General features: G+C 41.3%; 1 protein-coding gene across 2 annotated transcripts in view; it reads right to left on the reverse strand.

Annotated features, from left to right (window-relative positions):
* NDRG3 (NDRG family member 3) overlaps positions 1 to 13,020 on the reverse strand; it is an 85,412-nt gene that overhangs the window by 4,732 nt on the left and 67,660 nt on the right. For both annotated transcript variants that reach the window (XM_022592483.3, XM_022592482.3), the window contains 6 exons: positions 8,245 to 8,348; positions 7,062 to 7,127; positions 6,890 to 6,941; positions 3,386 to 3,433; positions 324 to 359; positions 186 to 237 (listed from right to left, as the gene is read on the reverse strand). In XM_022592483.3, the coding sequence (XP_022448191.1) occupies positions 186 to 237; positions 324 to 359; positions 3,386 to 3,433; positions 6,890 to 6,941; positions 7,062 to 7,127; positions 8,245 to 8,348 (358 nt within the window). The remainder of the gene's footprint in view (positions 1 to 185; positions 238 to 323; positions 360 to 3,385; positions 3,434 to 6,889; positions 6,942 to 7,061; positions 7,128 to 8,244; positions 8,349 to 13,020) is intronic.

Raw genomic sequence — 13,020 nt, forward strand, 5'->3', positions numbered from 1 at the left:
TAATAAGCACTAGCTCATCTTTATATACATGCACAGATGAATGTTCCATAAACACGTTGGTTGCTACTTGATCTCAGGCTGGCTAGCACAGGGGTTAAGTCCTGAGCACTGAGTACTCATCAGATGCCAAAGTGAGCCCATTATCAATAAATCTTTGGTAGAATAGAAAGTTGTGTACTACTCACTGTAGCCCATCCCCTGCAAAAAGTACTTGAAGGCCTCGGCGAGCTTCCCGGGCTAGGGGGACAAAACAAGAAGGCATTAATCCTTGCACAGTCAGACAGCTGGAATCACATGGGTGCTTTGAAAAAAAATCTCCTTACCTGAACTACTTGGGGGAGTCCACCACAGTCTGCCATCTACAAGAGGAAAAATATGTAAGTCAGCTGAGACTTACGCTTAAGGGAAATGCTCTGAACATCCACGGGTCCTTTCAAACAGGACAGGATCAAATTTTAGGTTCCTTAGCTTAATGTTTAACTACATCCAAGTGTCCATCTCCTCAATGCACTCTTTCTTTTTTTAAAATTTATTTATTTATTTATTTTTGGCTGTGTTGGGTCTTCGCAGCTGCATGCAGGCTTTCTCTAGTTGCGGCGAGCGGGAGCTACTCTTCGTTGCAGTGTGCTTGCTTCTCACTGTGGGGCACGAGCTCTAGGCGTGTGGGTTTCGGTAGTTGTGGCACGTGGGCTCAGTAGTCGTGGCTCGCAGGCTCTAGAGCACAGGCTCAGTAGTTGTGGCGCACAGGCTTAGGTGCTCCGCGGCATGTGGGGTCTTCCCGGACCAGGGCTTGAACCCATGTCCCCTGCACTGGCAAGCGGATTCTTAACCACTGCACCACCAGGGAAGTCCCCCTCAATGCACCCTTACACAAAGACATAAATCCTAGCAATGACCTTGGATGTAATTTTGAAAGATTATTCAACATTTAGTAATCAGTAATGCAGGGCCTAACTTTCAGGCTCATGTCGGGAATTTTCCATTTGGGTGATAGTGAAGTTAACCACTACCTTCAACCATGGTTCTGCCTCCACCTGGAGAACGTTACTTTCAGAGTCCTCAAACAGTGTGATCCTAACTTCTCAGGGTACCACACTTTTAAGGTTCTGTCTCAATTCTACATTGTCTTCATTTCACAATTAAGGGGATGTCTCCAATCAGGCACTGAGGCTGAATTCAGCCAACCTACTTGGTCAGTCACTTTCATTTCATAGTTGGATTTGGTAAGGCTGTCTCTCACTTCATAAATCTTTACAGTTGGTTATTCTCACCTGTGCAAAGATTTCTAGAGTAGAGTTTTATTAGCATGCATTGGAATTACCAGGAGGACTTGTTAAAACTCAGATTCTTGAATTCCTGCCCTAGAGATTCTTTTTTTTAAAAATATTTATTTATTTATTTTGCGGCACGTGGGATCTTCATTGCCCCGTGCAGGATCTTTAGATGTGGCGTGCAGGATCTTTAGTTGTGGCGTGCGGGTTTTTTAGCTGCAGCATGTGGGATCTTTTAGTTGTGGCATGCGGGATCTAGTTCCCTGACCAGGGATCAAACCTGGGCGCCCTGCATTGGGAGCACGGAGTCCTAACCGCTGGACCACCAGGGAAGTCTCTAGAGATTCTTATTTAATAGGTTTGGAGCGGGTCTCAAGAACTTGCATTTCTAACAAGCCAGGTGATGCATATTCTGCCAATCCTCAGAGAACACTGCTTCTAGGGCATGATGGCCAACCATGAGGCCACCCTCCTCCTTCCAGCTGTTATGCATTCCATACTCAGATAGTAGCCTATTCAGGCTGACTGGCATTTTTTAAAAAAGAGACATGAACCTCATGGTCTCCCTTCACTAACATGAAAACTTTCTTTAAGCGTGGACTGTTATTCACCAGATGGGATGCCACAGGAGACACAGGAATTTGAGGTTAATAAGGAACAGTCAGTTCCCTGAAAATTCTACGTGTAAGATCAGGAACAAATTTTTTTTTTTTTTTTTTCGGTACGCGGGCCTCTCACCACTGTGGCCTCTCCCGTTGCGGAGCACAGGCTCCGGACGCACAGGCTCAGCGGCCATGGCTCACAGGCCCAGCCGCTCCGCGGCATGTGGGATCTTCCCGGACCGGGGCACGAACCCGTGTCCCCTGCATCGGCAGGCGGACTCTCAACCACTGCGCCACCAGGGAAGCCCAGGAACAAATATTTAACCTGAATAAGTTCAAATAGACCTAACTAGCCCAGACTGTATTTTCATGAAGGTTAGGAGTCAAAGTCTGATTAGAACTGTAAAACAGTTCCCATAGCAGAGAGAATACTGGGAAAGACTGTTTCCAAGCTTTCTCTCTCAAACAGAGAACCAGTTCCATCATGCTGTTGTGGATGGGCATTTTTGCCCAGAAATAAGCACATCTATGGCTACTGTAAAGTTGTTTTGCGCTTTTGGAAAACTGATTCAAACCTGCAACGAAAGCTAATTTGAAACCACATGCTTTAAAAAAAAAAAAATTCGTATTTTAGACTAGTTCACCAATCACCTGGACCCCAGAACACTCTGAGTTTTGTCACCTCAGAGCATTAACCTCATGTTATATTTCCAGGAACTACGGGCTGCTTCTGGTGGCAGCACTTCTCTTTTAATCTCACTTCAAAGAGAAAGGGAAGAAAGCAGAGGTCTTTCAGGCTGAGAAAGTAACAGTCAGAAGCATAAGATCAGTACTTAAATCTACGATAATCCAAATTCAAAGCAGGAGGTCAGGCCCTTAAATATGTCACTAGAGGCTCCAGAAAATGTGAGCCTGGGGTACAGTCAAAACGGGGAGAAGCTTGATATTAACCCTAGAAATTCAGTACAAGAGTCACTCTCTATTTGCCCTAAGAGAAAGAAAAAATGCATCTACCCTTATCATGAGAATGTTACTGGAAGCTCCCTTATCCATACAAGGGGATTTAGCACGTCAAGAATTTCCATTCATTATCTAATTTCTCACAACAATATTAAATAATGCTTATGACGTTTTTACTGACACGGGAAGATGTTTAAATGTCAAAAAGTTGAGGAAAACAGACACAGGGCTAGAAACAGCCTATGATCTTGATGATGTAAAACTGTATAGGAAAAAGACTGATGTTTTTACCAGAAGGTTACCTTTGGGGGGCAGGATTAGTGTAACTTTTATTTTATTCTTTTTTTATATTTCCATTTTTTTTTCCTATTTTCCAATTTTCTACAATGAGAATATATTCAGGAAAAGAAATTTTTTTTAAGAGAATGAGAGAATCAGACAGAGAAAGAGAAGCTTTCCTTCTTTCTGGGCAACTATTCCAGAAATAAAGTAATTTGAACCACGTATAATTTACTCACTCATGGTTGGCAATGAGGAAAGAAGACACATTACCTTTAGCAAAGTTGTATTTACAGGATTCAGGCGAGAATTGCATTCAACCTTAAAAAACAGAGAGAGAGAGAGACAGTTTTATGAACTGCTAGAAAAATAAGAAATAGCTTGGCATGAGAATGATCTTCCAAGATCAATGGCTCATTTGGAGACGGCTGAATCAGCCAAATTACCAAAATACAAAGTGGGAGACATGTTTATATGAAGTACTTTATATCTTATATTTCTTAGTAGATCTAAAAATCTGGCAAAGTTCATTTTCTGAATCCGTTACAAGTAGAGTCTTTAAAGAACTACATGTTGAATCTAATTCCTCCTACTTGCTACATAACATGGGGACAAGTTACCTACTTTAAAAAGTGAACTGGACCATGGCCCTCACCTGCTGGGGTCTTGATGATTTCCCAGCACAACTGGCCCTTATGACTGGCCCTTATACCCCTCCCCTGCCCATTTCTCACCCCTTTCCCGTGCCCTGGATGTAGTGGGTTTGCCACTCCTTACACCCTGATTCTCTTCCGCCTCAAGATCTTTGGCTATCCCATGTAAAGTTGAACCCTCTACGGTTTTTCTCTCACTGTAGCCATTACAATTAAGAATTACAACCTTGTACATTTACATGTATCGTATCTCATACCTTTGTATCCACAAAGGCAGGGACCTCAAAGAAAATGTTCTGGGGAGATAATCTCCAGGTTCAACAGTGTTTTATGGTTAACTTGATTAACTGGATCTCTTCTTTACACATGCTTGCCCAAGCACACATATAAAACACTGTGCTAAGAGCATGGAATCTAGTGGGGTGGAAATGTAATAATGTAATATGAGGCAGAATGAGATCACTTGAAAATTTCACTTCTGAGCTGAGTGAGAATAGAAGAATGAGTAGAATTTCTATAGTTAGAGTAAGAAGGGGCGGGCATTTGAAGGCTTCCAGAGTCAGGGGGAAAGCATAAGCAAAGACCCAGGGGTTGCGAAGTGAGTGTGCAGAGCATGTGTGGGGTTACAGAGACAAGCATGGCGTGAGGGTGCACTGTGGGGAGAGGCTGGAGAGGCTTGAACTGACTGTGGAAGGCAAAAAGCCACAGAGGGTTTCTGGGGTGACAGGATGTGAGTTGTTTTAGGAAAATAACCAGCAGTGGCCTGTATGACAGACTGCAGAGGCAGCGAGCCAGTTAGGGAGTTATTAAAATTACCTAGGCAAGAACCAGTAACACAGCTGAAAGTTTACTCTGGGGATTGCTGATGGGTAGGTATTCAAAACTGATCTAAAAGCCAGAATCACCAAATCAAGGTTTTTGCTCTACACAAATGACAACGCAGGCAGTGACAAACAAATGTACCCGTTTACTTACTATAGAAGGTGCTCTAAAGGGCAGAATGTAAAAACCGGATCCCTAACTGCCAGGCACTGTGCTGAGAACACAGTAGACGTCCAATAAATATTTTCTGGAAGAATGAACTCCCAAGTCTGCATTTAATATAATAAAGCATGCTTTCCTTGGTTCATCACTTTGTAATTTCTGTAACTTTATAAGAAGTCTCCGTTTCTGGTAGGCCAAGAACAACAGTTGGTTTTTGACATGTCTACTCTCTCCCCAGCTCCAAGTGCAGGGACTCCGTCTTATTCATTTTTGTATTCTCCACAGCATCGCGAGAATAGGAGATGATCAAAAAATGATGCTGAATGAATATGTGAGCAAGAATAGCTAGCAACAGTGACCAGAATTTGTGGAGTTTCTTCCTGCTCTTCCATGCATGGATATAGCCCTTGAATCCCTACCAACTTATGGGATAAAAGGCTCTGGGGCAGGGGAGCTGGTTTTGAATGTGTCTAGAAGAGCATCTAGTTTGTGGTACAGATGGGGTTCCTGAAGTTCTTCTCTATAAACACTGAAGGTGTGGAAATCAGAAAGAGAAAAAGATCTTATCTGTATTGGCCAACTTACACAATCTTGAAAAATAATTGGTAATGTTGCTTTAAGTCCATGTAATTTCCAAAAGGCAACTCAGCATGATTAGAGAATTCTGATTAAGGGTATTTTCTATAAACGGTACTATTTTCATAAACACATTGTTTATGAAAAAATGTTTTTGATATTTTGTAGCATGTATCTCTACCTTTTTAGCCAAAAAAGATGGACCTTTACAAAACTCCTTCTTGATGAGATCTTCACTATAACTTTATTACCTTTGGGGATTTTTTTTTTTTTTTGAGTTGAGAGTTATTTGCCTCTGTGCTCAAGCCACACTACGTATTTTACACTAGACACAGAATGTTTTACAGGGTAATTCAGGGAAGTGTGAATATATTCTATTGTCATACCTGTCTCACCCTACCAACACTCCCCCTGCCCACCAAGCTTCTCATCTATGTCTGCATCTCTGATTAATTATTAGATTCCCTTTCTAAAAGCTTTACTTCCTAATGTTTTGCTCTAAATAGGGTAGAAGTGAAGCAGGCCAAAGAAAACCAGATAATTTCATGCAGATACTTAAGTTATATATGCTGTGGGAAAGACAAGCAAGTGATAACAGACTTATGAAAACCTGTCAGCTTCATCTGTAAATACAGAAGTGCAAATTAAAACAGTGGGGTACCATTTTTAATCAAATGAACTACTAATGAAATTTAGAAGTCCAATGCTGGACAGAATGCTGTGAGACAGGCACTCTCACACACAGGCAGTGGCAACAACTGTTATGTCTTTTCTGGAAAGGAAACTGGCAAAATGTATTAAAAACCTTACAGAGGTTTATGATTTTTGACACATTATTTCCATCTCATCCCAGGGAAATGATCAAAGATTCAGGCAAAGATTCTATAAGGATGTTCAACAGCAACATTATTAACGGTGCAAAATCAGGAATAATCAACAGAAGAATGGGGTTACATAAACAAGGGTATATTTATAAGACTGAGTATTATACAGATATACTGGCTTTATAGTATGGAAAAATGCTCTCAACAGTGCTAAGTCATGAGGTCCCAAAACACTGTATAGCTAATATCACCCCATCTATTGTAAAGAAAAACATAATGGCTTGTCTTTGAGTAATGGGATCATGACTTCTCCTCCTGTCCTCCTATTTACCAATTTTATACAATGAGCACATATTTTTTTTGCCAGTGTGCTACGTGCTTCAGGCAAGTATACAGGCTCCCAGCAGCCTTCTACCTTCTATATCTGTGGTGGCTGCAGAAGGCCAAGGCTGTCAGAAGTCTGACGATAAGCCCGTGGCCTTTACCTGTCCTGCTTGCCACAGAGCGAGCTCCACCACCCAAAGCACTCAAGGGCAGTCCTGAACCCTTCTGATGAAACACAGTGATCAACGAGGAATTCTTCCTCCACACTGGGTAACAAAGGGCAAACCCTGGTCTGTGTAATGAGAAATCACAAAAACTAGTACCTACCAACTGTTTCGAGTGCATCAGCGGAGTGTGTTACACACAATTTATTGCATTTCATCTTATTCATCTTCACAACATCAGGACATACTTACCACAGCCTCAACTGCAGGTGAATTGTCACCTACCACCAATAAAGTAGAACACCTGGGGAAAGGGAAAATAAGAGGACACTCAGCAAGCAGCACATATACTCCACTGAAAATGACTCTCTCTATGAAAGGCAAAGATGTTGAGCAACGTAGTGGGGGAGACTAAGGGACTTACTTTAATGTCTTTGATTTGTTATCATTTTGTCCCAGAATGGGTCTTTCGATCTCCAGGTCTCTGCGTCTAGAGAAACACAAAGGAATCAATGCACTTTTCAGGTAAAATCATGGCAACTCAGGTTACTTCCTGGTTGTGAAAAACAAAATGTATCAAGAAATCTGAAAACTATCTTTCTTTCACACAGATGAGGGAAGGGGCCCTTGTGCACTTTGTTCAGTGGCATCCTGAGCGGTACAGAGCAGGAAAAAGGGACTCTGCAGGATGCTAAAAGGAGGCAACTTCAAAACTCAATAGCAATGCTGTTGAAATCCTCAAGTCTTAAGTGTTCAATTTTCCAACTAGTTTATAGGAATAATTTCTTAAGGGGAACTTTTTTCTTTTTTTTTGGCCACACCACGTGGCATGCAGGATCTTCCCCGACGAGGGATCCAACCCGTGCCTCCTGCATTGGGAGCACAGAATCTTAAGCGCTGGACTGCCATGGAGGTCCAAGGGGAACTTTTTTGGGGGAACATTCTCCTGGTAACTAACAGTTCAGTGTAGTACTTAATAACCTTTCTGATTTCAATGAAAAATAAGGAGGCTTTGTTACACAGAGGAAGGAGCTAGAGAGACTGGGTTCAAAACCTGGCTTTGCTCCTGACCGGCTGTGTGACTCTGGGTAAGTTACAGCTGACCCATTTCCTTAATCTTTTTCCATGTACCCAGAAAGCTAGAAGGAGCTAACATTTTCACCTTGGAGAAGCTGGTCCCAAGATAAGAATTATGCTTCTCTCCGTGTGTCACTTCTGCATGATGACAGGACACCAGCAGAGAGACTGAATTGGGGCCCAAGACTTCTATTCTTTGCCTCCTCTACATGCATCTTTCTGTGCCACCTCAATCTGTGTGTTTTGTGTGTGTACATAACTTTAGGTACTTCTGGTCTCAAAACATCTTAAAAGTACAACTGGTAGTTGAACATGCCTGAAACAGCCTTCAATTCATGCATTGCTCTTGAAAGCTGTCTTCATTTCTGTCTGAAAGCCCTTCCCCTTCTACTGTGGTGAAAAGTACGAAAGCAATCCCATCACACAACACTGGAAGAAGTAGTTTATTTCCTCTTCTCCTTCTCTCTTAAATATCCGTTATCTTCTTAGACCTAGTCTGCATTAAAGTGAAGGAACAGAAACAACTGTACCCATTATAGGAGCCCAGGAAGAGCTGCAGGTTTTCTTGGTTGATATCTTGGGCAATATGCAGTCTGTAGGTTTGAATCAGGTCCAGGTTGGCCTGCAACTCTTCCTAGAACAATGAAAAGAAGACACAGGTGAACTTCTGAGCTACAGTACAAGTCTATCTTGTTTGGTTTGCATTCTCAATGCCCAAAGCCAAAGCTCCCTGCCCATGATGGGAGATGGGGCAGAGCCTGGGGGGCCTACTTATGTACTGGTAGGCTGAATGGCTTCTTCTTTTTTTTTTTTTTTTGCGGTCCGCGGGCCTTTCACTGCTGTGGCCTCTCCCGTTGCGGAGCACAGGCTCCGGACGTGCAGGCTCAGCAGCCATGGCTCACGGGCCCAGCCGCTCCGTGGCATGTGGGATCTTCCCGGACAGGGGCACGAACCCGTGTCCCCTGCATCGGCAGGCGGACTCTCAACCACTGCGCCACCAGGGAAGCCCTGGCTTCTTTTTTATTTGCAGCAGACTGGTTCAGTGCCATATTCTGTGTTGAATGAGGGCACCAAAGAATCTATGATGGAAAAGGTCGGTAATCAACTCCAAATCAAGCACAAAAACTTGGGGATATGCCCTGAACACCCTTCTCTGCAGCACAGAGGAAACTGCACTAAACTTGGATTCAAGTACTAGATGTGAAACTTAGGTTACCTAACCATTCGGAAGCCTAGTTTCCTTATTTGTGTCTTATTCATGTTCTGCCATTCTCATAAAAATAGAGTGTCTGTAAAATAAAGATAATAACCAGCTACCTGCCAGGGCTGTTTTAAAAATTAAATAAGAAAAGTTATATGGACTGTAAAGTATAAAATAAGTGGAAAGTAACATTTCTCTTATTAGCCATAAATCTGCATAATTAACTTATCGTAACGTCATCAATATAATGGGTATAATATCTATTTATATACTATCATTTAATAATATACATTGTTGGGCTTCCCTGGTGGCGCAGTGGTTGAGAGTCCGCCTGCCGATGCAGGGGACACGGGATCGTGCCCTGGTCCGGGAAGATCCCACATGCCATGGAGCGGCTGAGCCCATGAGCCATGGCCGCTGAGCCTGCGCATCCGGAGCCTGTGCTCCGCAACGGGAGAGGCCACAACAGTGAGAGGCCCGCGTACTGCAAAAAAATAAAATAAAATAATAATAATAATAATATACATTGTAGAATTATATATTACATTCCATTTATAATACTTTATTAAGTCAATTTATCATTTATTTACTCTTATTACCAATACTATTTTTTTTTGTTGAGGTAGGATTGATTTATAATATAATATTAGTTTCAGTTGTACCACACAGTGATTCAAAATTTTTATAGATTATATTCCATTTAAAGTTATTATAAAATATTGGCTATATTCCCTGTATAAAATTCAAGAGAAACAAAATGGTCTATCAGTAAAAAGAGAATCTCCCTCTCCACTACCCATTGTCCACTGGTCCCTATTTTGCTGGTCTTCTTGGAGGCCACCAGAACGAGTTGCTAGGTTTTTGTGTATATAAGCATATATGTACATATATGTATACACACACACACACACACACACACCCCAGTAAATAGTTTTAAGCAGAACAGAAAATGTTTACACTGGAGAAAAGAAATGTATCAGGGATAGTGAGAGTAAATCTAAAGCAGTGTGTAAAGGTCACCACCAGCAAGCCTTGTAGAGAAACAGAGATAAGGAGAATGAGTATTTGCATTCTCACTACCATATGGGTAAAGTGAGCCAAGAATACAGTAGGAAACTTACCAACTGGATCAGAGGCTACCTGAAACTAAAGGGCACTGGAGCCATTCCAAGAAAACGTGATAAATGCTGAAGATACTAAGAAAAGTGAACAACAAACGAACCACATGGCAATTAGAGATGAAATGACCTATCCAGCTCCCCCTTGAAAGTCTGAAGGGGAACTTGAGCAGCAAAGTTTGAGATAAAAAAAGGAGAAGGACTGATATTGGTATAAAAGGGGTAAAACTGGTTTAAGTGCTAATGGAACTTCTCAGGAAAAGCTGTTACGGATAAATTGCACCTCCCACTCACATTTTTTTAAAACACAAAGTGTAGTCTGCTACACGTACCGTTCTACACTGTGCTTTTCCACTTAAAAGTACGGCAGAGGTCGTCATTCCTTATCAGGATATATGGAGCCATCTCATTTACTTATACTACCTGTTTTCCCACATGCTTGCTAGTACAAATGATCACTTTTTGATTTTTGCTAATTTGATAGATAAGAAAGGGGATATCACTGTGGGGTTTTCTTCTTATTAGAGAAGATGAGATTATTAACGTTTAGAAAACTTATTTGCTTTCATTTCAAAGCAATAAGAGCAATACAAGCATTTGCTTAAATTTTATTTTTTATTTAACATCTTTATTGGAGTATAATTGCTTTACAATATTGTGCTAGTTTCTGCTGTACAACAAAGTGAATCAGCCATACATATACATATATCCCCATATCCCCTCCCTCTTATGTCTCCCTCTCACCCTCCCTATCCCACCCCTCTAGGTGTTCACAAAGCACCGAGCTGATCTCCCTGTGCTATGCAGCTGCTTCCTACTAGCTATCTATTTACATTTGGTAGTGTATATATGTCAATGCTACTCTCTCACTTCGTCCCATGTTACCCTTCCCCCTCCCCGTGTCCTCAAGTCCATTCTCTAACTCTGTGTCTTTATTCCTGTCCTGCCCCTAGGTTCATTAGAACTTTTTTTTTTTTTTAGATTCCATATACATGTGTTTGCTTGCTTAAATTTTAAATGAACTCTTCAGCCTTGTGACAACCCACTGTCTGTGACCTCACACATTTTTAATTAAACACACATTATATATATATGTTGTGAGGATGTTCTTACTTTACAAAAATCATTAAAATTCTCTTCTTAGCTTTCTCCTATTCCAATGCAAACACCTCAGGGCCTCATTCTTCCAGGTCAGGCACTGTTTTGGCTAATTAACCTCCCACAGGTATCCTACACTAAGTCTCCCACCAGGTTATTTAAAATCCCCAAATGCATCTTATAATTCCTTCCTCTTTGGCTTTTAAGCAAACTATTCCCGCTTCCTGGAATGATTCCCCTTCCCCCCAAAATCTAAAATGTTGAACTTTATCCATCCTTCAAGGCCCAGCTGGGATGCCTCCACCTTGGAGCCTTCCTTGATCCTCTCCTGCCTTTGAATTCCTCTAGGTCCCTAACAGGGCCTCTCCTAAGATACCCTGACATGGTAGAAAGAGGAAAGCTTCAGAGTTAGACACACGTGGCTTCAAATCTCCCTTGATATGTTATTAGCTGCTGGCCTTGTATAAAACAATTCATTCTTCACCTGTAAAGTGGGAATAATACAATTCCCATTATGAGATTATTAGATTGAGTTGTTTAATGTACATAACACGTCTGTCTGAAATCTGTAGACGTTCAATGAAAGGTATCAATAGTTCTTATTACTTATCCCTTTTTACATGTGCCATAGCAGTATTTCTGTACATCTCATCTCTCCACAAAGTGAGCTCCTGGAGAAGAAGGGCCATATCTTATATACATTTGTCTCTCCCAGAGCACTTAGCATGGAATTTTGTAAATTCTGTGAACTGGTTTTTAAGGTCTACAGTCAAAACCAAGCATCCTTTGTCTTCAGGAAAGTACCTACTCTATCTAGCACTATGCAGTGGAAAGATCATGGTCTTTGAAACTTCCAATTAAAGATACTGGATTAAAATACAGCTTTACTCCTTCCAGAAAAATCATAAAAATAACAGTAAATTTTTTTCTTTATAAGCCATAAACTCATAAGGACAAAGACAACAAAGAAAAGTGACAACAGCAATAACATTTTGAAAGTGGGCAAGCAGAAGGAAGACTGTAATCACCCATTGAACAGACTCAATAAGGCTGCTAGGCTGGCAGTGGGGAAAGTGAAAAAAGTTAAGTGATCATGTACCAAGGAGCCTGAAAAGGCCCAAGATTTGTCCGCACCAGTTCTCCCTGCAAGCAGAGGGTAAACATGGTACAAAGGATGATTGGTTGAAAGTCCTGTTTAATAAAGACGTAATATCCAGGACTTCCCTGGTGGTGCAGTGATTAAGACTCTACGCTCCCAATGCAGGGGGCCCAGGTTCAATCCCTGGTCAGGGAACTAGATCCCACATGCATGCCACAACTAAGAGTTCACATGCCACAGCTAAGGAGCTGGCGAGCTGCAAGTAAGGAGCCTGCCTGCTGCAACTAAGACCCAGCACAACCAGATAAATAAATAAATAGTTTAAAAAAAGACGTAACATCAGGAAGACATAACAATGAAAACAGATGAAGCAAAATGAAACAGAACTGAAGAGAGAAATAGAATATTCAACAACAACAGTTTGCAACTTTAACACCCCACTTTCAATTAAGGATAGAATAATGAGGCAGAAGATCACAAGGAAATAGAAGAAATGAACAACCCTATAAACCACCAGACCTAACAGACATCTACACAACACTCCACTTAACAGCAGTAGAATGAATACATTTTCTTCTCAGTGTACATGGAACATTCTCTGGGATAGACCATGTTAGGACATAAAACAAGTCTCAGTAAATTTGAAAAGGAATGAAATACTAAGAATATCCCCTGACCAGAGTGGAATGAATTTAAAAATCAATAACAGAAGGAAATGTGGGAAACTAAACAACATACTCCTAAATAATAATGGATCAAAGCAGAAATCACAAGGAAATTAGAAAATACT

This window comes from Delphinapterus leucas, chromosome 15 (genome assembly GCF_059928025.1).
Source record: "Delphinapterus leucas isolate spDelLeu-1000000601 "Yukka" chromosome 15, BTC_Dleu_Yukka2, whole genome shotgun sequence".
Taxonomy (NCBI): domain Eukaryota; kingdom Metazoa; phylum Chordata; class Mammalia; order Artiodactyla; family Monodontidae; genus Delphinapterus; species Delphinapterus leucas.